General features: G+C 39.5%; 3 protein-coding genes across 4 annotated transcripts in view; 2 read left to right on the forward strand and 1 right to left on the reverse strand.

Moving 5' to 3' along the window:
* TDRD9 (tudor domain containing 9) overlaps positions 1-14,028 on the reverse strand; it is a 79,411-nt gene extending 65,383 nt beyond the window's left edge. The window contains exon 1 of the mRNA XM_071559380.1: positions 13,877-14,028. Coding sequence (XP_071415481.1) covers positions 13,877-14,028 — 152 coding nt within the window. The remainder of the gene's footprint in view (positions 1-13,876) is intronic.
* RD3L (RD3 like) lies at positions 7,424-8,856 on the forward strand. Its single transcript, XM_071559381.1, has 2 exons — positions 7,424-7,722; positions 8,559-8,856. Exons 1-2 carry the CDS (start codon positions 7,424-7,426, stop codon positions 8,854-8,856), a joined length of 597 nt encoding a protein of 198 aa, XP_071415482.1.
* Positions 14,029-15,937: 1,909 nt separating the features above from the next.
* On the forward strand, positions 15,938-20,222 carry ATP5MJ (ATP synthase membrane subunit j). 2 transcript variants are annotated; one of them, XM_071557415.1, is made up of 4 exons: positions 15,938-16,043; positions 17,604-17,727; positions 19,144-19,167; positions 20,034-20,222. In XM_071557415.1, exons 2-4 carry the CDS (start codon positions 17,604-17,606, stop codon positions 20,051-20,053), a joined length of 168 nt encoding a protein of 55 aa, XP_071413516.1. In that variant the 5' UTR covers positions 15,938-16,043; the 3' UTR covers positions 20,054-20,222. The 2 variants fall into 2 exon arrangements, with proteins under 2 accessions (XP_071413516.1, XP_071413517.1); XM_071557416.1 differs by lacking the exon at positions 15,938-16,043 and adding an exon at positions 16,206-16,335.
* Positions 20,223-24,204: the final 3,982 nt, after the last annotated feature.

Raw genomic sequence — 24,204 nt, forward strand, 5'->3', positions numbered from 1 at the left:
GACACATTCAGATGTAAATGATTTCAGATACACTGAGGGTGCCTTCCTTCAAATAAATTCAAATAGAGAAAGGTCTTTCTTTTCTTCAAGCTACAGAATGACCTCTAATAAGTCAACAAGGCTATCATAACCAAGTACACTGGGTAAATTTTTGTATTTGAGTATATGAAATATGAACCAAAGCATTTTTACATATACTTAGTTACCAAAAATAGAACCAGCTGCCCAATCTCAAACATAACTGTGACAGGTAATTTGTTTGGTATTGTAGTACGTGGCACTTGGAAGGGCCAATGCCTACACTGAACACAGTTCATGACACAAGAAGCAATGCTTTAAAAAAATCTTTATTAAACTAATAAGATATATACAGTCTTATTCCATGAAAAAATAGCACTGCTCAGGCAGCACACCTGAATGTGAAAACATCCAAGTATGTAACGAAATTCCAAGGATTAAGATGCTTGCTTGTTCAATTTCAAATGATTTCCTATTAACTATTTTTGGAGTAGCAGCTCCTCTTCAAGGCCATATAACTTCAGGAATACATTCATCTTAGAGACAAAATTGGGGGGAAAAATAAAAAAATCAAAGTCTTCTCTATGGTTGTGTTTTTAAAAAATCTTAGACATGTACTTTCTGCTTATTTATGTTCTGCCTCATTTAACAGAAAAAACCCTGCGCACATGGGACTGGAAGTTGAACATAAAACTAGTGTCACCCATTTCACAGATCACAAGAGAAGGACTGCCCCAAGTCATGGCTTCTGTCACGCACACAAACTGCCCACCTACTTACAGATCTTTGGAGGGGGGAGAAATCACTTAGCCTTATAACATATAGAGCCATATTTTGCTGCACAATTTTAGTAAGATATATACAGTGGACTGTTTCAAAGCCTCTTTTCTGAAACTAAAGTAATGTGACACTTTACATAACTGAACATTTGCCATGACAGTGAATAACCTTCCACTAGGTTTACTGAAGGACATACTAAAAATTACTTTCCCTTTAGCTGGAAGTTTGCTTTCCATACAAAAGATGGTCTTACCTGCAGAAATGCACTAACTTTAATGAAATCACGTACTGTCATTCAAACCCCATAATGTTTTCAGAAAAAAAAAATACTATTAACAGAATACAGAGTAAGTGTAATCTATTAAATACTAAAAAAAGAGATTTTACAAAGTCATTTAATTATTTTAAGAATCTAAGAATCAGTGAGGTGGATGCTTTTTTCCACTAAGAGAGCTGTTCTAAAATGTAATTAGCTAGATTGAGTGATAAAGTCTTCATATATATATATAGGCATTTTAAAGGCTTGCACTGCTCTTCCTCCCAGCAGTCATTCAGATCTCCTGTTTTAAAACCTTAAACAGCTGGGGAGTGAGACAGGGAGTGCATTACAACAACTTTGCAAAATCCTGAAAAACTCAAATGCAAATGTTTGGATTTAGATAGACTATGTAAACTTAATATCTCAGAGATATTTCATGTATATCAAGCTAATAGGTCTACAAGACCTTCCATCTGCCACCTCACTCAGAGTTAAAATCCAAGAAAAACAACAACCACAAATGTCAGGATGAAACAGACCAAATCCTCACATTCACTGTCTACTACTCTGGGATTTTATGCCAGTGGGGGAGACTGGGATGAACTGCTGGGCTTCAAAGAATTGCACCCTTCTTAGAGATGAGGTGTTGAACTCCTATTTCTGCAGCCATGGCTCCAACAGGGATGCTCTGAGGAGGGCAGCTGGTACCTGTAGCGGATGGTGACAAGCCACACAGCAACTACCACACATGAAACAGTTAATTTTGCAAATTAAAGTTGTTAGAATTAATTATTAATTAAATGTTAGGCAGGTGTTCATATTTGTTACCTGCAACTGAAAGCACAGTTTTTCTACCAAGCATTGTTTCTGATCCTTTAGCACCATTCACAAGCAGCTACATTCCTTAAAACTTCAGAATTCATCCCTCCCCTCTGAACACCAAGACAAAGAACTTGCCCAAAAAGGAAAAAAAAATTCCCATCAAAAGAAAACCCAAACAAAAACATTTGGTTACCAATTTGGTAAAATCCAGATTAAATAAATCTCTGAAAAAATAAAATGCAAGCAAGAGACAGCTCTTAATTTAAAAGAATGCCTATGGAGATTAGCATTGAAAGCAAGATCCTCTCAGTTTCCAGTTGACACCTGTAACTCCCCTGCCTAGTAGTGAAGTGTCACCAGCGCTAGAGACATTAAAGCTACAGACAGTCCAACTGGAAGAAATCAGCTTCAGCCATGCCCTGATTTTATTCATCTCAGCACCAGGAGTACAGCGATAGCTTACACAAATTTCTGTCAGTTAATGCTGCTAACAGAGAATTATTCTGTTGTTCACTGTCACAGCAAAGGACCAAACAAGGAGTCTTACCAAGAGCCTCTTGTGCAGGCTCGTGGCAAATTTTGCTCACAGTTGTTAAAAAGCAGAAGCAGCACTCAAATGCTGTCTGAAGCGATCACAGGAGGTAGACTCACCATCTGTCTGCAGCCCAAAACAGTTAGAGAGTTGTTCTGTCAAATCAAAAGAAAAAAGCACTACGAAGTTAGTGATTAAATCCAAGGAGTGGGGCTGCATTCATAAATAGAAGGAAATGACCCAACCTGCTACCTATGGATAAAATATATTAAATATCTCTTTGCTCAGATGACTGATGGGCTTATTTTCTTCATAGCAGCTTTGTGATGCTGTGTTTTAGATTTATGACTGAATCAACACTTCCAAAACACAGTTTTAGTTATTGCTGAGCAGTATTTGCACAGCATCAAGACCTTCTCTGTTTCTCACACTGCACCCTTTCCTGCCCTTGTAAAAGACTGGGCTGTGTGCAAGGGTTGGGAGAGGGCATAACCAGGCAGGTAACACAAATCAATCAGAGATACAACATGCCATGTATTGTCATGCTCAGCATCAAAAAAGGAAAAGAGAATGGTTTCAGTTCTGTATGCCATCTATTCTTCAGAACCTGGCTTGGCATTGGTCTCTGCCCATAAGAGGTGATGTATGATGGCATCAATTTCTGTTTTCTTTCTCTCTTCTTCCCCTTCTTAAACAGCTTTTTATCTTGAACCCAAGGTTTTTTTCTTTTTCTCTTCCATTCCTCATCCCCTATCCTGCTGAGGGTGAGCAGGGAGTAGAGCCAGGGGCTGTGTGGTGCTTGGGTGCCCACTGGGCTTAACCCTCCACATTCATCAGCCCTTCACACAAAACTCACAAGCAGCAAATCAGAGCATGTGATTATTACCAACAGATACTAACAAAGAATTATGGAACATACACCACCACAGCAATGGGCTGAAATGTTAGCTTAGCTAGCTATGGTTATGACCTGCTATCAGCACATTTGGTCAAATAATTAGGCTGATCATTTCTCAGTGTGACATTAAGCCTCACTCACAGAGCGCTATACTTCTTGCCCCTTTCAATTGCAGAAGTAAGAGGAGCATCCCAGATGGTACAGAAGCCATAGCATTTTCCAAAGAAAAGAGTAAGAAGCTTCTCCTTCACCTATTCTCACCATTTACCACACCTTGTTACTCACATCAGTGCAGCGTTTGGTTAAATACAAGTGGTTTTCAATGAGCTGCTGTTCAGCATCAACTTCTCAAACTGCCCTTTCTGTCAGAAAAAAAGTGTGTTGTCCAACAGCACACTCCATCAGCACAAATAAGTACCGATTTTGTAGTCCTTACAGACAGGCACAGTAGCAGCCCCAGGTTTAACTAGACTGTCTTATTTAATAGAAGGCCTGGCTGTCAGTTTAGGAAGTTCCTTTATGTTTGTGATGTTAAGGCACATGTCTTAGGAGTAAAGGCTTCCTGCTGTACTCAGAGTTGACTTGGATTTGCAGCTTTTTTTTCTCCCAGAATACAGTTACAGAACAATACTTGTTCATAGGAAAACACTACAGTTGGAAAAACAAGCTGATCCCTAGAGAACATTTAATCTTTGTGAGAATTTCAGATTTTGCAAGAATGATAAGCCTATTTCAAGATATGCCTTCCACAGTACAGCAAATTATTTATTACTGCAGTGTTCAAAGGTCATAATCAGAATGTAAAATTTACTTAACCACATATCATGCAAATACCTAAATTTCCTGTGCTAAAGAGATTATTTTACTTAGTTGTTCTGTTTTGCTATCTTTTTAAAAAAGAAAGCTTTCAAGATATTTCAAAAAGCATCAGATGGTAAAATAAACATCATCTGTCATTTCTTTTTTGCCAAGAAACATTACCTTACCCTAAACAGCCACATCTTCTAAAGTAGTGGGTATTAACATTAGTTATGATGATTTTCAAGTAAGAATTCACTCATCTCTAATGCCACTGCTTATACAATAGGACATTTCCTGTGAATATTCACAAACCACTTCACTGTTACTCTTAAAGCACTCATTTGGAATCATGCTTTGCTATTGCAGCAAAAAAGCTAAAATATAGATATATTCAGCATCCTCAAAACATGCATCCCCTGTTTCTCTGTGGTAAGTTTCAATTACTTAAATCTGCATGTTGTCTGTTGTACTCATGTCATAGTGTACAGAAATATTCTTACTATGCTACGCCTTCAACACAGAACTTGGTCTGTTACCAACTACGAGCTTTAAGTGTATTGACAAGGAGAAATTCAGAAGTTTTAACTCTAAAAAATATTAAAAGCAAGCAATTCTTCTAACTTATGTCTTAATTGTCCTCTCAATTGCAGTGTCATACAGGAAGAGACCACACACCAGACCCTTGAGTACCTTTAGGCATTGCTGGATGGAATTCTAACTCTCCCCAAAGCTTCCAGGATTAAACATGGGCTACAAACTGTATGAAATACTGCTCTACTTTGAAGTTCCAGTTTTCAATGCCAGCCCTGCATGAGCAGTCATCTCTTCCTGAATCCATACCTGAAATGCCAGCAAAAGTAGATGCAATACAAACTGTCAGCTTTAATGCTCTTCTACCAAAGGAAAGATAAACGTAATTCTCAGTATCCTGCTTTGCATTTTCAATGATGCAATCAAACGTTAGGTTAAAAAATAAAAGTTGTAGGTTTCTCGTTTAATTACTTAGCAGACCTTCCAACATGCTCACTAATTTGCAAAGACACTATAACGGCTTTATACTGTACAGCAGTTTACTTGCAGATTGATACAGTGAAAAAAAGTGGTGACATGTTAACTGTACTGTAAAGGAGGTGGCAAGGAGCATTTTAATTTCATCTGAAAATCTGTCAGGACAGTTCTGTCATCATAAACCTAGCTCCCTTGCTTTTTCATAGTACCACATACAATGCAATGTGAAAACCTTCCAGTTGAAGGGGATTAATACTGACATTTGAATTTTTCCAATGTATAAGTAGTATCAGCTTTAATAACAGCCATACACATCATCCTTTATGTTGTATGACATCTAGAACAAATTTACAGAACCTTTGTTCTCTCAACAGTTCAACACACCAGTGGGGGGGGAAAAAGTAGGAATGAAAAATACTTAGAGGAGCAAAGACAGTCATTAGAACGAGAGCAAGCCAGAGAGGCAGCACTTTGCATTCCATGGGTACTGCTTAGATTAATAGGAAGAGACCGGATAACTGGAACGGAAAATGGCTGCTTCAGCGACCTTTGGTGTGCACAGTGCCATCCCCGAGAATGAACCTTAAACATGGACATGCTCAAAGTATTCATCAAGGAAAGAGGGAGCAGGCAACTGACAGCCAGTTGAGAGAGAAGGAATGTCTATGGTAAGACTTACAATTCTGAGCTTTTTGGATCAATTTGACCTCAATTTGCATCTCGTTATCATTCTATTCTTTTAATTAGATTAACGTGTCTTTAGTGGCACACTGTAGGTGTTACAGTCTGGCTTCTTCAAACACATTTAAAATGTGAGTTTAAAATGCTAACAGCTATGCACAGTAATGAAAAAGTATAGTACCATGAGATAGATCAAATTCATCTGGAAGAAGCATTAAATGCAGCAACAAAATCCTGAACAACTGTCAAATACGTCTCTGCTGTCAACACTCACTTAACAAAAGCTTTAGATGATCTTTACTAGAGGAAAAACTATTCTTAGCTGTTTAAAAATGACAGCAGAACAGCCTGATCCCCCTCTAATGGGAGATAAGTCTTCCAGCATCTCAATGGCCTCAAAGTTTAGTTTGATGATAAAAGCAACATAGTTATTTTTAGCACTCTACAGGCATAAAAATACAGCTCTAAACTGTGACCTACAGCTATGCACAGCCAAGCATCACATCACACGACAGCCTTAACTTTAGCTACAAGCAGGGCTGTAGTTGCTTCAGACTATCATTATTCATCTCACTACCAACAATACCTTTGGATGCATTTAGCAACAAGCATTTGAAATTGTCACCATCTTTTTTTAAATTGCTGCCACCGGCAGAACTGAATTCAAAGGTAGGAGATCTTAATGGACTTGGTAGGAAGTATTTGAGAGACCATGTTATGTTAAATGGATTACTGTTTCTCTCTGGTACAGAGGATGAAAAAGAACCTTAAAAGCAGAAAAACTTAAACTGTCATATTCGGTACAGAAAGCCATTTTTTCTAAGAACAGTTTGAGTAAATGAAAAAAAAAAAGGAAAAGAGAAAAAAACCCTTGTTTTCTTCCAGCAGTAGTAACAACCTGCAAACAGGACATGCTAGAGTAAGAGACCATCAAGCAAACTCCCGTGAAACAACACTGCTCACAGACAGCTGCAGAGGTAAGTTGTGTTATTTTACTCCAGTTCACATGCTTGTGTCTGCATGATTTCTTAAAAACTACAACTTAAAAGTCTGTTCCACCAGATATCTGATTCCAGGTTATGTGAACAACAATTTAAAATACAAATTGATAGATAAATTGTAAAAACAGATCATACGGAGTCCTAAAACTTAACTTGATTAAATAATTTTTAAATGTACGTGTAACTTCAAATTTTGGAGGTTTAGGCTTTTGTGTTTTGTTGGAGGAAGGTTCTTGTTTGGTTGGGGTTTTTTGTGGGGTTGGAGGTTTTTTGGTTTGCTTGTTTGAGGGGGGGGTTTCCCCTGGGTTTTTTTCACCAAATATATTATAGGATAAAAAAATGAAATATTTTGAAGATGATAGATATGCACTTTTAAAGGCTGTATATTTCATATAGTACATTAACTACAAAAACAGATGGGAAAGCGTAAAGCTTGCCAGATTTCATTATGGCTCTGTGATTACTGTTATCACTACTCTTTTTGTATGCAAAGTATTCTAAGACCATTAATAAAATTTGATTCAGACATTCAGGTGCTAAGAAGGAAGTCTCTGGGTAAAAACTAAACAGCCAAATAGAAACAACTAATTTTTTTTTCTTTCCTCTCCCCTTCCAGCTTAAAAATGCCACTTTTTGGCTGGATGAAATGGTCCAAAACTGATTCCTACAAGCCCACAAGATGTCCTGGATCAGAAGTAGTTACAAAGACCCTGCTGAGGGAGTTGAAATGGCACCTGAAAGAGCGTGAGAGATTAGTGCAGGAGATTGAAAATGAACAAAAAGTGCAGAAGACTGGCATAGATTACAATTGGCTCAAGAACCACCAGAACCCTCAAGCCACAATTCCAGCTACTGAGCAACGGCAGCTCGAACTTCTGTGTTCACAAATCCAGCCTTGCCAAACGGGAATTGTTCTCAGCAGGTAATTGTTTCATATTTCCCTAACTCTGAGCACTCTATCAAAAGCAGGATGCTTTTCTACCTAATCCAAGTTCGTATTTGGCTCTGATCTCCAAAAGTAGCAGTGACCAGCAACTGGAATGCACTTTTACAGGTGTTTTATAAACTACATCTTCACTTTAATATGTTGTAGTTGAGGGAAGTTTTAAATCAGGATTTTCCTGGTCTTATATGACCTTTCAATACATCCAGTTTTTCCTCTATTTATTCCAAATATTTATTAAATAGTAATCCAATAACCAAAAATCAAATTAAAGAACTAATACAAGGCACTATTATTCACAATTCCAGTTTTATTGTCCAAAATACTTGAAAGCTTCTAAAACTCGCAAATCAGCATTAAAAAAAACCACTTTCCATTTAAAAAAAAACCCTGCCACATTTTACAAATAAAATTTCTCCTATGCCTGTATTTTAAATACATTTTCTAGGGACTCACAGACACGACAGAACAAGCCTATGCTCCTTTAAAAGCCCAGAATATACCTAAGGGCAAAGTCAGTTTAAATCAAGTTACCCAGATGGGGAAAAAAAAAAGAAAAAGGAAAATAAAAAAAGCATACCCAGAAACAACCACTTTCAATTCTCATAATAGCTGGAGCACATCCAGTGCATTGTTAGAGCTCTTTTCCTCTTACAATCTTCTGGGGGAGGTGTGTGGGGAAATGTGGCAGCAAGGAAAAAATAACACCAGAATGCAGTAATTTCCTCCTCCCACCCCTCCTCTCAAATGACTAGAGAGGAAACAGAAGAGTTTTCAGCGCTGATGATTAGATTTCAATCTTGGTTTGCTTCTAGATTTCGTGAAGTTTTGGCAGAAAATGATGTCTTACCCTGGGAAATAGTCTACATATTCAAGCAAGTTTTAAAAGATTTTCTTACCACCATTGAGAGAGAAAACCAACCAGAGCAGCTGGTGGATGCATGGAATACAAACTGCCCTGAACACTCCAGTCCACGTGGCAACAGCTCAAACAAGTCGGACAAGGATGAAATCCCCACTGTTTCAAGTTATGTCGACAGAAACACACAAAGCATGTTTCCCACCTTCTCCCATAGAATCTGGAATCTACCTTATTACTACCCATCAAGTTAACTTGGTTTGTGTTGCTTTCAAAGTTATGCAGCCATTTGCATTCCCTTCTTGTGACTGCCATCCCACTACACAGGAGTCAGAAGTGTGACATGCTCCCCTTTTTAGCAAAACGCAGAAATTAAAATCCTTTGTTATAGCTAGTATGCAGTAACTTTAACTATCAACTCCCCTTTTATCTTTGTTGTTCCTTAGAGCTATTGTGTTTGAAGCCATCTTTTAGTAAGAAATGTAGATGTTTCTGAAAAAATTCTGAAGCATTTTATTTTGCAGCTGTATAGAGCTAAAGGTATTTAAACTACAAAACCAGATAACTTTCCATATTTTGAAACAGCATCAATCCACACAGTGCTAGACAAAAACTTCTGTATTTGTCACATAGCTTTTAGGATCTATGGGAACTTTATACTGTGTAAAACAAATGGTTTAATATATCAGTTATACCAAATAAACTGGTAAATACTTTTTGGAGCTCAATAGTTATTTCTTAACTTCAACAGTAAGTTGCATGAAACCAATGACAGAACTTACAACACACTGCATGCGCTATTTCTATTTTTTTCTAAACTGTACTCTGCATGTGCTGAAGTATTGTGACAACTAAATGAAAGCACTAGATATTCAGCAGCATTTAACAATTAGCTTTCTATTTTACTTCAAATATCTGTACTTCATTTGACTTACTGGAAGCTGCTTTGAAACTCAAGTTCTGCATTAAATGTTTTCATCAAATCAGATGTACTTTTCTAGCATAGCCAGAGTCAACAGATCATTTCCAAAGCAGGAGGTGATCATTCTAAACTTAAATTTAACAAAACTTGATGTTTTTCAGTTGCCATCATCTATCGCTGTGGGTTCATAATAAAGTTTTAGAAGACTGATTGGATATGTAGCAGTTACGATCATAGCAGGCAAATAGAGCAGAAAATCAATGAAAACATATGCCAGAACTCAGCTGGCTACATTTCCAATTGTGCTCCCATCACTGTATATAACAACTTCTTACATGTCTTATGTAACCTCTTCTTCCCCAGATTTCCTTTTAATCTGTCTGTCACATCACAAAAAACAGGCAAGACTCACATGGACCAATTCACAAAATGCACTATTTTGCAAACACAAAGGAAAACTATTTCCTCTGATACTTTCCTCAAATATACCGAGGAAAACATTGAGATTTCATCAGGTAGGTAACACACAATTGCAAGGCATTTTCTTACGCTCCATAGTTGTATCCCCCAGCCAAGAAAGAATTTACTAACAATGCAACATAAATGGCATGAAAAAACCAGCACAATATTCTCATAGAAGATGAAAACATTACTTTAAAAAAACTTTAAAAACTTGTAGCAAAAAGAGTTCATGAAGAAAAGTAAAATTTAATATACACAGAATGTAAAATAATCAATACCAAAAGTAAGCAGTCCCTCCACTTACCATAAAGTAAACACACAAAACTTAACAGGCAGGTGCAAACTCATTTTATCTGCACTCAGAGCTACTATAAACTCTCTGCCCTTCTTTTGTCAGTTGACAGTTTTTTGTAGATAAATAACAAAAATGCTGCCCTCAACTCACTCTGCCCTACTAAGGCAGCACAAAGAGTTGGAGATTCTTTTCCCAAAGTTCTAATCCCTGCAAGAGGGCAGGGAAGGACTGAAAGGAAGGTTTTTTCTTCAATGATAAAACTCCCCAAAGTTTTAAATAGGAAGGACCTTTTCCATAGGAAGGAGGGTAACAGGTACTGAGTATAAAAAAGGCATTGGCAGAATTAATATTACACTGAGAATTAATGCCCACAGTACTGGTTTCAGAAAATTATTTGCATTTGTATTTGGTCAAATGAGAAGGATTCCTGCAATGACAATTCACATAAATTCATTTCTTAAAATGGTATCCTCACAACTTTCTTCTGGAATATAAGTGAAAAAAAGCCCTAAAAATTTAGCTTCCAAATTTTAGTTATGGAAAATGAAAGGCCAGTAAACACAGAATATCCATTTACCTTTATGATCACCAGAAAAGAAGTAGGGGGAAAAAAACCAACCAAACAAAGCCAATTCCACAAGATGATCACAGATACAACTTAGGCATTCTACAAAAACTTCAATTTCACTTTTTATATAAGCAAATGCATTTTTCTAAGTCCAGAAACAAGGACCATCCACTAAAATATATGCTAGAAGGCAGCTGCTGAGTACTAGTTTAAAATGTAGCCAATCACTGCCAATTTAAAGTTAAATCCCAATGCAATGGCAGAGAAATGCACTAAAAGGCTCATCTACTTTCATATGCCTGATTTTGACGAAACCAATATTAGGATCCTGCATCCAGTCTTAGTGCTCACTCTTGGGGGGAAGGAAAGGGAGAAACCAAGGAGGAACTCCAGAAGGTACAGGAAAAAAACCAGCCAAGTGCTGAGAAAATGCCATTCACTAAGGCTTCACTTTGTCCATTTTTGCAAACCCAGATTTCAGCTCCATCAGACAGGAGTAGGATGGCTGCAGGTCAGTCATCACTTCCCTGCACAAAATCACTGTCCAAGAACTCAAGTGCTCCTTTAGGCGTTTTTTATTTATGGTCCACATGATTTGCATGAGGTGATCTGAAAGTGTGTATCATTCCTTAAACTAACCCAGCCGTATTTCTGACATTGGCGGTCAACACAAAACACTGCAGTGATGGAAAGGTGAGTGGTGGACAGAAATGTCTCCACCTGCACAGGTGTCAGACAGGCAGAGCAAACAGCATGCAATGTTTCTAGCCAAAGGTACATCTATGGAATGCAAGAAACCAAAGAGAACAACCACCTCTTCCACACTCAAGCCTTTAATTGTCTTAATGTGAACCACAATTGTGTTGGTAACAAAGAAGGATTTAAGGACCTACATTTCTTTTCATTCAGTTAAACGTAATCAGAGGAATTAAAAAGTTAATCAACGACTTATTTAAGGGCCAAAAATCCACCCACAATTTCTATGGTTTCTATTACCTTTCCCTAACAAGCTCAATTACTAATACTGCTATTCTAGAGGTAGTTCAGAAAACAAAATAATCTTAAGAATCTTGTAAAATGAGGCATCATTGCGAAAGGAAGAGAACACATTCCACATCTCTTAAAAAGAGATGTCAGGTTTTTAGATCCCATTAGACAACCTCAGTAACATTTTTGTGAAATACTAGTCATTATACACACTTTTGTGCAATAACACACCTGTTACTACCATTATCAATTTGGCACTAAACCCATACATTCTTATATATAAATTTAGACAAAAGTGGCAAGCAGACAGTCTCCACCAATAAGAGTATATCCAACTTGAAATAAGCACAAAGAAGCATTTGAAAAAACTGCAGTAACTTTGGTTTTAATTTTCCCAAGAAACAAATTGAGTTTTGAAGGAAATATTAAAATGGACTTTTACATTACAAGCAGCCCTAACAAAAGGAGAGAAATTCTTTCATTTTCAGGTCTTCACACTCTTTCTTAATAAACCAATGAAAAAAATACAAGCACTTGCTTTCCATCTAAGCACTTGAATCTAAACCTCTAGAGCCTTCAAGTTTTGCAACAATTCTTTAAACAAAAGCACACTACCAGAACAGTGAAACAGAAGCACGTACAGAAACAAAACACAGCTAAGCAAATACACCTTCTCATAGAGGCGTGTTCTTTCCATTTTGTGCCAGCACATCCCCCCTATCATCAATGCTCAAAGACTTTATACAAATCTACTCTTGAGAAGTTCTGTCCACACTTAGATAAATGGTCACTTAGGATGCATATCCCCTCTCTCCCCCTAGGATGGGGCAAGGCAGAGGAGACAGGAAAAAACCCCACACCTATAAGATCAACTTTTCACTGTTAACACAATTTGCCTATTAAATCAGGTCACCTGCTAAGAGTTATGAGTGGAAACAGGTATCTTATCCAACCAAAGATTTGCCCCTGCATAGGCACACAAGGTTGCTACTGTGTTATTTAATGTATTTGGGTGGTTTACTGCTCAGATAGGCTCGAGAATCTCTTGCAAAACATCTCTCAAGTACTGCAGAAATGTTATTGCTACTTAAATAAAGACGGAGAAGTCTCAGACATCTTGTACATACTGGATTCCAGAATTACATCCACATTAAATAACCTTAAAGAACTATTAAGTTTTATCTGTTCACTTCTGAAAAATTTTAACTGCTTGCATAAAATCCAGTAGATCTCAGTCAGATTTGGAGCTTCACTGTAGCAATACTTTCACATTAAAAGATAAAAAGGGATGCACTAACTAGAATTCACCTAAATACTAAGATTAGCCTGCACAACCACATCTTCTAGTTTAGGCAGCATCCAAGGGAAAGTATTTTTTTGTTTCCAATACTCAGGCAGTAGTGAAAACCAAATGTACCTGGCTGCTATGCAAACACACATGACAGCTCTCCTTGGCCGTAACCCCTGCCATTAGAGAATAAAGCACTTCCAAGGAGTAAATACATCAACATACCTCGAAGCAGCCTTACCTCGGTCACTTAAATGCTTCAATTAGGTCACTAGAGCAATGAACTGTTTAATGTAATTTCGTTTAACACTTGCCACTGACAAAGTTATCAAATTAATACACCTGAACCAGGATAAACTGGGTCTTTCCTAACACTGTTATGGTTTTTCAAAACAAGACTTGCTACAGCTGCACACCAGTGCTAAAGCACTGCAGAGAAAGCAAATCTTCCAAGCGTCATAGCTATTAACCATAAAGACAACTGAAGTCAATAGCAAATCAGAAAATAGTATAAGCATTAAGCCAAAAAAACCACATCTATCCACACCTGGGCTACAGCCACAAACACTACCGGGGGTGTTGGGCTAGAAGCCAACAAGTGCACACCCCAGGTAGAAGAGGAGCCAGAGGAGGCTACCTAGATCCCTGGGGAACGCCCGACACATCAGAGCAGACACAGCAGACGCCCGACACAGCAGAGAGGAGAGACGGGAAAACCCCAAACACAGCAGCGCCGTGTGTCCCGCACTCACCGCGCGCCTGTCCAAGGCTCCCGTGCGGGGTGGCGGGGACCAGAACACGGGGGGCCGACCTGCGGCTCCTCGCCCAAGAACTCGACGGCGGTGACGGCGCTGCGGACAGTGAACCAGTCGCGAATCTGCTCCTGGGTGAGTTTCCGCAGCATGGCGACGGGCGGCGGGTCCCGACCCGGGCACGTGGCTCGGCTCCACGCCCCGACCCGACTCTTCCCGCCACGCGCACGCGCCTTCCCGCTTCCCGCCTCCGCTTCCCACCTCCCACTTCCCGCCTCCTGCCCCGCCCGGCCCCGCCCCGTCTCGGCGCGGGAGCGCAGCTGAGAGACATTCCCAGCTGCTCCCGACGGGAGCGGTCCCGGCCGAGGTCTGCCCTCACTTCCCAGGCAACTCGACTGTGGCACCGGCTGAGTTCCGTCAAACCACTCTCCAGACCCTACAACAACCTTACCTGCCGCAGGAGGGCAAGACAAACACACGCAGACCAGAAGGAGAGTGACACACTGAAGCCTGCCATTCTTACTGGATAACATTCCTCAAAGTAAGAATAGAAACTAAAATAAATGTGTCACTCAACTTCCCTTTTTCCCTGTCATCCGTGCCCCCTTTTGAAATAACCAAAACACCTGTGTGTAATTTGTTAAATCAGATAAATAATACAAAACAATACAAACAGAGGGTAGCCCCTCACTTTCTCTCCTGTAGTTGGGGATGTATCATCTCCACACTGGGCACCTCATCCCGTGCAGTTCTTGGCTCATTGCTCTGCAAGTGTTGCTGTCAGGAAGGTAAATACAAATCTGGGATATACGCAGAGAGATGAAGATACCACAGCCTCTGGTTGCTTTACATGTCAGCCTCGAAATCCTAAATGAAAGAGACAAGGGGATTTTCCTCACAAAAATGTAAAGAGGTTTTGAATGTTCTAAATGAAGGAGGTGAGGTACATGCAGTATTTCAGCAACATAAGTTATGATCCTCTATTAAATGCAAAAAAACTCCCATATAAGATCCAAGAAGACCTGCCCTGTGTGACAAAACTCATATTTAGCAAATCCACACACCTGCAGATTATGTAAATCACTCAGTAGGAGAGTAAGTGCATCTTTGACTCCACTAAAGAATTTTAGCATGAAAAAAAGGCCCAAGCTCTGCCTTCCCCTCCCAGCCATGGGAGGTGTGGGTGATCATTTCCCTTTCACAGCCACAGAACAACACCGAGCGCTGCTTTAGAATCCCAGTGGTCCCGTCCCTTCCCATGCCCAGGGGAAATGGCCCCTAAGGCACATGGGTGCACCAGCCCTGCTGAATCTGGCCCGGGGGTGCCTCCTGCTCCTCCAGGACAAACTATTCCCTACACAGACTTGTGACAGCCCCTTCCTGGCATTGTCCTGGCACAGGACACCTGTTATCCCCCTCTTGGGAAGCAGGACTCAGGCACAGATCAGGCAAGACCCTGCAGAGAGAGGCTCCCTGGGCTCCGATGGGAAGAGCATTGCCAGCAGGTCAAGGGAGGTGATCCTGCCCCTCTGCTCAGCCCTGGTGAGGCCCCATCTGGAGGGATGTGTCCATTTGTGGGCTCCTCGGGACAAGAGAGACATGGAGCTCCTGGAGCAGGTCCAACAGAGGCTATGCAAGTGATGAGGGGGCTGGAGCATCTCTCGTACAAGGAAAAGCTGAGGGACCTGGGCCTATTCAGCCTCGAGAAGAGAGAGGACCTCATCAATGTCTGTAAGTATCTAAAGGGTGGATCCCAAGAGAATTGGACCCAGGCTCTGCTCGGTGGTGCTGAGCAATAGGACAAGCGGCAACGGGCAGAAACTGATGCACAGAAGTTCCACCTGAACATGAGGAAGAACTTTACTGTGCAGTGACCGCGCACTGGGACAGACTGGCCAGAGAGAGTGTGGAGTCTCCCTCACTGGAGATACCCAAGACCACCCTGGACGCAATCCCGTGCCATGTGCTCTGGGATAACCAGGAGCAGGAGGCAGGACTGTGAGCCCCACTGCGGTGCCTCCAGCCCAGCCCATTCCGCGCCTGCGCGGGACCGCCCCGGTCCTCCACGCCGACAGGGGGCGCCGCTGTGCCTGCCCGCCCGTTCCCGGCGCGCCCCGCGTTGGCAGCGGACCCGTCCCGGCCGTGACCTTCGAGCGCCGCCGCCACGGTGGGTCCGGGCCCCGAGTGGGGCCCGCTCCATTCCTGCCGGTTCCTGCCGGGCACCGCTCGGGGCTGTAGCGATGGCTCACTGGGAAGGGGGAGGGAGGCGCGGCCGGCGGCGCTGCAGCTCCGCCGGAACCCACCAGCCCCAGCGCTGCGGGGCCTCGGGCGGGCCGCGGGTGCCCCGGGCTGAGGGGGCTGTGGCGGGGAGGCCAAGGAGGCAGCGGAGGCAGCGCTGTCCCGGGGAGATTCCAGAATAAAAGAGCCTGGACGACGGCTCGCCCAGGCCTTGGGGAGAGGTCTGTGTCGGGCTTTCGCGGGATGTTACCTAGAAAGAGCACCGCTTACTGCTCTGTTCTGCAGCAATGGAATCTTTCCCTCCCTTTCTATTCAGTCGCCTTGCTTGCTACTATGTCTTGATGCTCTGCTGTAGCAGAGTGGTTTATTGTTCCGCTGTTGATCTGAAACCGCAAACGCTGGACATTGAGGGGGAGGCGCAGTGTCCTTAACAGTGTTGGTGGAAGCAGAACGCTGTTTCAGGAACTCTGGCCACGGTGATAAACTGGATTGAAATAACTGCCCGTAAACAAATAAAAGATAAATGTAGGTTTGTCGGTAATTACACGTGAGCTGCATCGGAGTTGCTTTCTCTTTGAGGCTTGCCCAAGGATGCTTTACATGTAGTGAGTGAGCATTATCTCAGAAAACGTTTAACTGCTTTGCTTTCCTGGGACTCTGCTTTGCCATATACTGTCAATATATATGTATAACTGACTTTTTTGGGTTGTAATAAATGCATATAGTGACTATTGGGTGAAGTGCTGTACATGAGACAGTACAGCATGTGGCATTGCAGTGCAACGTGGTGCAAATGTGAACTATTATGGGAGTTAGGGTAGGCTTTATTTTAAAACATCCTACAGTTTTCTGTTTGTCTAATTAAATGCTGCATGGAAAGGAGAAAAAAAGCAACATTGACAGGCTTCTTGCTCTTGGGGCATATTTTGAAAGTCAAATAGTCATGAGAAAGCATGAATTCATTAGCTTAACATCATTTATTTTGCTATTTTGAGAAGAAATTACTATGCTGGAGGAGACAGCTGCGAGGAAGAGAAGCTCAATTGGTAGTGTAAGGAAGGAGCCTCTCTGGCTTGTCTGGAATGAGACTTTTCTCCTGAGGGAATCTTGAAACATTAAAAAAAGCTGCCACTGAGGGGTAGAGAGGAGTCCAGCTATTGTCAATCTAAATGCTCTGTTGACTCATTTTTGAACCCTGTCATCAACTGGAATTTTTATTTTTTTTTGGTATTGTGTTAGCCCATAAATTGTAATGTTAACTCTGAATTTTCATTGCTTTGGTTTGGAATAAATACTTCTGTGTGTTTGGGTTTGGTTTTCTTTGACTTGTAATTTGCTGCTGATATATATTGACTGTGTGTGTGAAACATAAAGATAGATAGATAGATAGATAGATAGATAGATAGAGTGCCTGTATATATATTAAAAATTCAGCAGTTAAGAACACAGTTGCAAAACTTACCATGACAAAATGTTTTGTAATTTTCAGATGGTGCAGACCATGATTCCAAAGTCCTTGAGAGCCATGAAATTCTACTTCACTACTGTATATCAAGAAATATGGGTTGGTGTGGCATTAACAGCTTATGCATATTACAAAATCTCATATGGGGGTAAGTTACACATTGTAGCCTTCCTCTGTCTGTTACCTTATAGATAAGTTTTATAGGAGAGAATATCCATAACAAATCAATCAGCAAAAAGGAAATCAAGTCTTACTTAGGGCCACATCTTTGCCATAAAACTTGTAGGTTACACTATCAGAAATACTCAAATACCATTGTAACTGTGCCTACATTATGAAGATCAGGAAATGTTGGAATTAATTTTAAAAATGAACATCTGACTTGCTCAAAATCTGAAAAAAAATGTTTTTTAAAAGGTTTTTTCACATGAATTTGTGTAAGTGTGTTTTGGGCTGCTGCACCTCAAAATGCAGGCTACATCATTGAGTGTGAAAATGGATTTTACTTGTTGACATTGGATCATTTTCTTAGAGAAAGAAACAGATGATGGTGTCTTGAAGTTCCTGTTTCAATTTAGGCTATGCTGAAAAAATCCCAAGTCAAACGTTTTACTTGCTGTAGTGAGCAGTGAAATGTTATAAGCTCTGGACAAAGGTGACAGGGGAAGGAGCCCCTTGCTGTGGGAATAGCTGGGTGATATTTTGTCTCAGCATTTCACCAGCTTTGTGGGAATAAGGTGTATCATGTCCAAAATGGTTACATTGTACTTACAAGATTAAAAATATGCAGGTGAGCCGCTGGAGAGGGAAAAAAAAAGTTTAACTTCTGCTTTAACCTTTAATTTCAAGGAGAATTCAAGATGTAGAAAGTGGTGTGTGGTTTTGAGGGCCAAAACCTTAATAATGAGCAACTGCATGTTAAGCTTTATTTTAAAGGGAAAAGAGTACATTTATTTATAGAAGAATGTGTTGTAGAGTAACTTAGATTGAAGAGAGAACCTCTTGAGCTCCCCTGGTCCAACCACTGCTTGAAGCAGTTAGATCAAATTTAGATCAGGTTCCTTATGGCCTTATTCATAATTTTAGTGAATATTTCCAAGGGTGGAAATTGCACAGCCTCTTATGACTGCCTTCCTTATGAAGAATATTTTTCATCTGTTTTTGTCTGATCACTGTGAATCACTATTTTAGGAGAACAATTACAAGGGGAATGTAAAATAAGTTTTTTACTTACAGAAGAAGATTTTAAAGCAAATGTATTACTTCAGTTTACATCTGTATATTGTATATATATATAAAATACCCGTATATTATGTAAAACAGTAACTTTCTAAATGCATGGAGTCTTGGTTAATTTAAAACAAACAACTTCTAAAAATCAATGTAAAGTTTACTGAGATATATCACGGAAAGTGCATGTTTTGTGCACTTACTAAATCTTGTTTGAGCTAAATTAGCAAATCATGAGTAGTATAAGCTAATAAAAATTTCACTGCAAAAAGTAAATAGGAAATAATTTTTTATCTGTCATTGTTCAGCTTGTTTTTGTTGTTTTTTTCCCCAGGCAAAAAGAAAGCAGTGGCAGACAGTAAGTATTAAACATCTAACCCTGGCTTGTTTCCTAAATCAGTGCAATAAAAATTAGCTCAGAATATTTTACATAAGTTTGGGGTTTAAGTTAGAGATTTAGAAAACACTGAAAGACTACTTCAAAATATGTAATTTTGGTTGTGTTGATGGTTTTATAACCTTGAAACGTCAGTAAATCTGTACAGATGCCACCTCTTTCTTAGTCTGTCTTTTGCATGGATTTTAAAAGTATAATGGAAGGTGTATCCCTTGACCGTGTGGGAGGAATTCTTTTAAATAATAGTAACAACCATTTAATTGAAGTGCTTCAATCAGCATGATCTCAAGGGTAGCTGCTATTTTAGCTGTCAAGAAACTAGAAAGTGTAAACTTGAATTTGTATTTTTGTATCTTTATAAAGAAGTGTTTAGATATTGGTGGAGAGTTTTGTCTGACATCACACTGGAATTTATTGCTTCATGAACTTCTGTGTCTCAGTTAACTTTCTGCACAGTGAGAGATAACCCATTTGCTCCCAGTTGAATTTGTACAGGCAAATGTTATTTACATTTTTTAAAGTGTAATTAGAACAAATTCTGCCCTGTAGACTTCAGGATAAAAACATAAATAAGATTCCATTGTGAAAGAAACATACCCAAATGGAGGAAGAATGGAAGTTTGCCTATAATAGTGCTCTAAAACTGGCAGAAGAGGATTTTTAATATTGACCAAATTTATATTTATGCACACAGTTCAAGGGTTTTATTTGAATTGCCAGTTCTTGTGCTCAGGTGTAGGTACAGTTGTCTGTTCTAGGATCTGTGTGACATTCCTGAATTGATTTACTTTACTGTTTGAACAGTCTAAATCGTGTCTTTGTTGCAGAGTCCTCTGGCCATCACTGAAGAGCCTTTCTGTTCTTGGAATATGAATCTGATGGTTCGTCATCTTTGTAAATGAAGCAAGTCACAACCTTAGGGAAGTTACTCTAAAACTGTACCTGATCCGTCTGCTGTAATCAGAGAAAGAATAAATCCATTGAGTGACAAGTGATTAAAGATGTTGAACCAAATACGCTGGAGTATATTGTTAACCTTCTTTGTTTTCTACAGTTCTTCCAAGTTCCATGTTAAACTTTTTCAATGGTAGTTTGAAAAAGACCAAATTTTTACAAATAGAATTATCTTCCTTTCCATTTTTCTCTCAATTATAGTTTTTTGCCTATTTACTTTAAAAATGTCATTTAATAGGATGCCAAGTATGAGTACTTAATTCTCAGCTTTTTGTCAACTTGTAGCACAATAATCAAAGGTACAAAATATTATGTTTAATCCCTTACTTTATTTTTATAGAGTTCTTAGTTTTAAAGGATTTAGAATCAAAAGCTGTGCTGTTATAAAAACACCATGCAAAATGCTTATGGATGTTTTTTAAAAATACATTATTGGCAATTATCTTTTACTGTCCGTCATATTCAGTAGAGCTAAGAAATTACTCTGAAAGGCTCTTCCTTTAGTCACAAATTTTGCAAAGGAGTAAGTAATAACATGCCTCTATTGTATAAGAAGATTGGTGTTACCTGGGCTTTCATGTCCCATTTGAACTTAGGAAAATCTCAGAATTTAAAGGCAATAATGAAATCACACACTGTGGCAACAGTTGATATGAGCACAAACATTTAACTGACTGCAAAGAGTTTTCTTTTCCCTGAAAATTGAGAAGTCACAGATGTCTTACTAGGATGGGTCATTAGTGGTTTTTGCAGATAGCTGTTAGAAGTAACTCCATAGCAAGTGTGTTTTGGACACTGTAAGAACCTCTGCAGTCTCACAACAGTGTTCAGAACTACACATACTGAATTCTATACCAAGAATACATAGTGTGTAAACCAAAATTGGACTTCATGTCATGTTTTGTTTAAATTTAGCCTAATCTGCTTTTGAGAAGATTAAGAGGCTTAAGTCATTTTAATGACTTAATGCTTACGTACATCTTTTTAACTACTTCACTAAAACATCTTAAGTCTTTCAGCTTGATTAAAGTTTTGCTTTTCAATCTCTCTTACTGCAGTATCTGGCCATAACATAAATATTTTGTATTTGAATACTCAGGAACTTGATGACTTTACCTGCTGTTGGTAAACATTCCAAATGTTGGGTTGCCTTTAATTTCTTCAAAATTTACCCTTATTCTTATGCTGAGTAAACTTACCACTGATTTTTCTGAAAGCTGTTTTACAGAAGGCAGGTACAGCATCACTGAATTTGAAAATTGTCTTTCATGCATTCTTGACATGTCTTCCACCTTCCATGGTGTTCTTATTGCACCTTCCCTTGATATGCTTTAGCTGATTCTTTAATAATTTCTTTTATGGGTTTTCTGTGTTTCCTCACCACAGAAGAATGAATGAGAAGTAGGAAGAATTCGCTGTTTGTTGAGGGGTTTTCTTACATAAAATCTCAACCATCCAGAAGAAGGGACCATAGAATGAAAACTGGAAGAAAATTGAGCTTCAAATGAATAGATTCTAGGCCAGTGGTAATTACAGGGTGGGTGAGTTGTGGTATACTTAATAAGCAGTAGATTGAAAATTTATGCCAGGTAAGAAACTATATGTGTATTTGTAATGCAAATTTATGATCACTAAGTTGTAGTTCCTAAGATACCACACATACCTGCTGTAGCAATTTTCAGTTACAGAGCTGAAGAAAACAACCAGGCAAAAGCATTAATCACTGCAGGATTTGCTTCACCTTGGCTAGAACTAGAGCACTGGCAGTGAGGCACAGCGTAATGTCTCATCTGGATCTTATTGTTGAGAGGCAAGAGGAGTTTCTGCTAGCCTGGCCTTGGAGCACAGTTAACTGTACTTTTAGGTAAACTTAACCTGCTTCAAAGCTTTACACTTCTTATTATCTGACTTGCTTGATTTTCTAGTAGGGAAAGAAAGCACATATAGGCAGCAGTGTCTGGGTTATAAAAACAACAGTTTCTACTGAATGCCATATGCAACTGGTTCTTTCATTGGTGCTTCTCTGCCAGAAATTTCTATGAAGGCCACACAATATTCCCTCCTTTGTGATTCTTAACACAAATCTGCAAAAACCAGGCAAAGTAAGACGGCTGTTTATGTTTAAATAGATGCTTGGGGTTTTGATTTGAGTAGCATACAGAAGGAGGAAATTCAGTCAGTGGCTTGACTCAAAAGCAGAAATCAACACACCCATAATGTGTAACACCTGTAGTACTATCTATCTGCTTCTTCCTCTATGCTGAAGGACACCAGGCAGTGTAAAAGACAATAGAGGGAAGCTAGCTAAGCCATTGTAAGAGCCACTTCATATTTACAGTGAGGTGTGGAAGGAGCAATTAATTTTTATTGCAGCACTAGCACCTGGAGTGTAGCCTGAGGTAGAGAAGCACTGCAAGGAGTACCCACCCTTGAAGTGAATACTGTTCATTTTACGATGTTCCTTTTTTTCTGCTTTATCTAGGGTGATTTCTAAAGATAATTTAAAACAAAAAGGTTTTCTTGTTACAGGTAAGTGTCTGTACAGATAATACTCAGCTCCTGAACAAACTAAATGACTACATAAGATCAGGACTCTAATTCAGGGAGGTAATACTCATCATGATTCACAGCTAAACACTAGTGGGGGGTTTGCTTAGTGCTCATTGACAGATCATGTTGTTTCCATTTAGCTTCTGCCTTTATATTGCTGACATTTTTAAAACAGGATTGCATTTAAACTTTGTGTAGTAAAATAGTTCAGCAACTGCATTTTTTTGTTTGTTGCCTGTGATAAGACTTCAATGACAAAACCTGACTGCTTGCTACCTTTGCCATGTTAGTGGAACCACAGATATCCATAGGGGTTGAAGAGCCTCATGCAATTACTGCAGCACCATCTTGGCTAAGTTTTGCTTTGGCACTGGAAATTTGAGGTTTTTAAATCAATACAGAATATGAAAGCTCAGCATTATTAATGTATTAATAATGACAGTGGTAATGCAAGATATGGTCTTTCTGGAGTACAAGTACTTCTGTATTTGCTCCTCTATGCTGGGTCTTATTTATGACTGGAATTTCTCATTCTGGAGATCTGGGATTTTTAGAATATTTCAAGTGTTTTCCTACAAATAGGAATCTCAGAGTATCTCCTGCATGCTAATAAAGTATTACGGAATACTCTAGGGGAGCAGCAAAATACAGTCAGAGCCAAGGAAACATTAGTCACAGGGCCCAACCTACTTAAGGTCTTTAATGGCTAACCTGGAAAAAACCCAAATGTATATTCATGTTAATTTGGAGGATGAGTAAAGCTGCAGGAAGTGATCCAAGGTAACTAAAACAGCTGAACTAGTCTCTTGTTTATCTGAATCATTACAGCAAAGCACTCTACTACAAATACAGCCCAATATAGAGCTGGTATCTACGAGTGTATTGTACTTTCAGTCCCTAAGGAAGGAAAACTGGTATCAGGTGCTCAATAGACACAGGTGATTGTGTGTGTCATCACCACCAGCTGGCTGAAATGAAACGGAGGAAGTCAATGTGTGAAATCTCTATTGTTCCATTCACGGAAATCTTTAAAGCCACCAGGAAGGAAAGAATAGCAAGATGGAGATTCCCCGAGGCATTAAATATATTAGTTAACAATTCGCTAAATGGAGGAACAAGAAGTGACAAGATAGTGCTTGAACAGCAGGCTCTTCAAACTATAATTCCATGACCTATAGCAACTAACATTTACCAGCTAATACTCTTTTTAAGAATATAAAGCCACATGACTCTGATTTGGTAATTTATGAAAAACTCAAGACAGTCTTGTAGTCTACTGCACTGCTGCAGACAAAGTACTTGGAAACAATTGCTCTCTCCTAACTCAAAATGAACTGACCACCACAAGAATAGATAATTTGAGAGTTTTAATTAAATTCTGCCAAGGGTACTATGATGTCTTTGGTTGTGGTTTAGCAGTAGAAGTACTCTGGCAGCTACACCAGCTTGTGGAGTTTCCACCCTTACACTGCAGTGCCTTGCTCCTTATAGTTG

Source organism: Pithys albifrons, chromosome 6, assembly GCF_047495875.1.
Source record: "Pithys albifrons albifrons isolate INPA30051 chromosome 6, PitAlb_v1, whole genome shotgun sequence".
Classification (NCBI taxonomy): Eukaryota; Metazoa; Chordata; class Aves; order Passeriformes; family Thamnophilidae; genus Pithys; species Pithys albifrons.

Excerpts from the sequence above, each read along its gene's own strand:
- RD3L (XM_071559381.1), top strand. The coding sequence starts at position 7,424 with ATGCCACTTTTTGGCTGGATGAAATGGTCCAAAACTGATTCCTACAAG. Across the intron at positions 7,723-8,558 it reads ACGGGAATTGTTCTCAGCAG|ATTTCGTGAAGTTTTGGCAG; the intron begins GTAATTGTTTCA and ends GTTTGCTTCTAG.
- ATP5MJ (XM_071557415.1), top strand. The coding sequence starts at position 17,604 with ATGGTGCAGACCATGATTCCAAAGTCCTTGAGAGCCATGAAATTCTAC. Across the intron at positions 17,728-19,143 it reads TTACAAAATCTCATATGGGG|GCAAAAAGAAAGCAGTGGCA; the intron begins GTAAGTTACACA and ends TTTTTTCCCCAG. Across the intron at positions 19,168-20,033 it reads AAAGAAAGCAGTGGCAGACA|AGTCCTCTGGCCATCACTGA; the intron begins GTAAGTATTAAA and ends TCTTTGTTGCAG.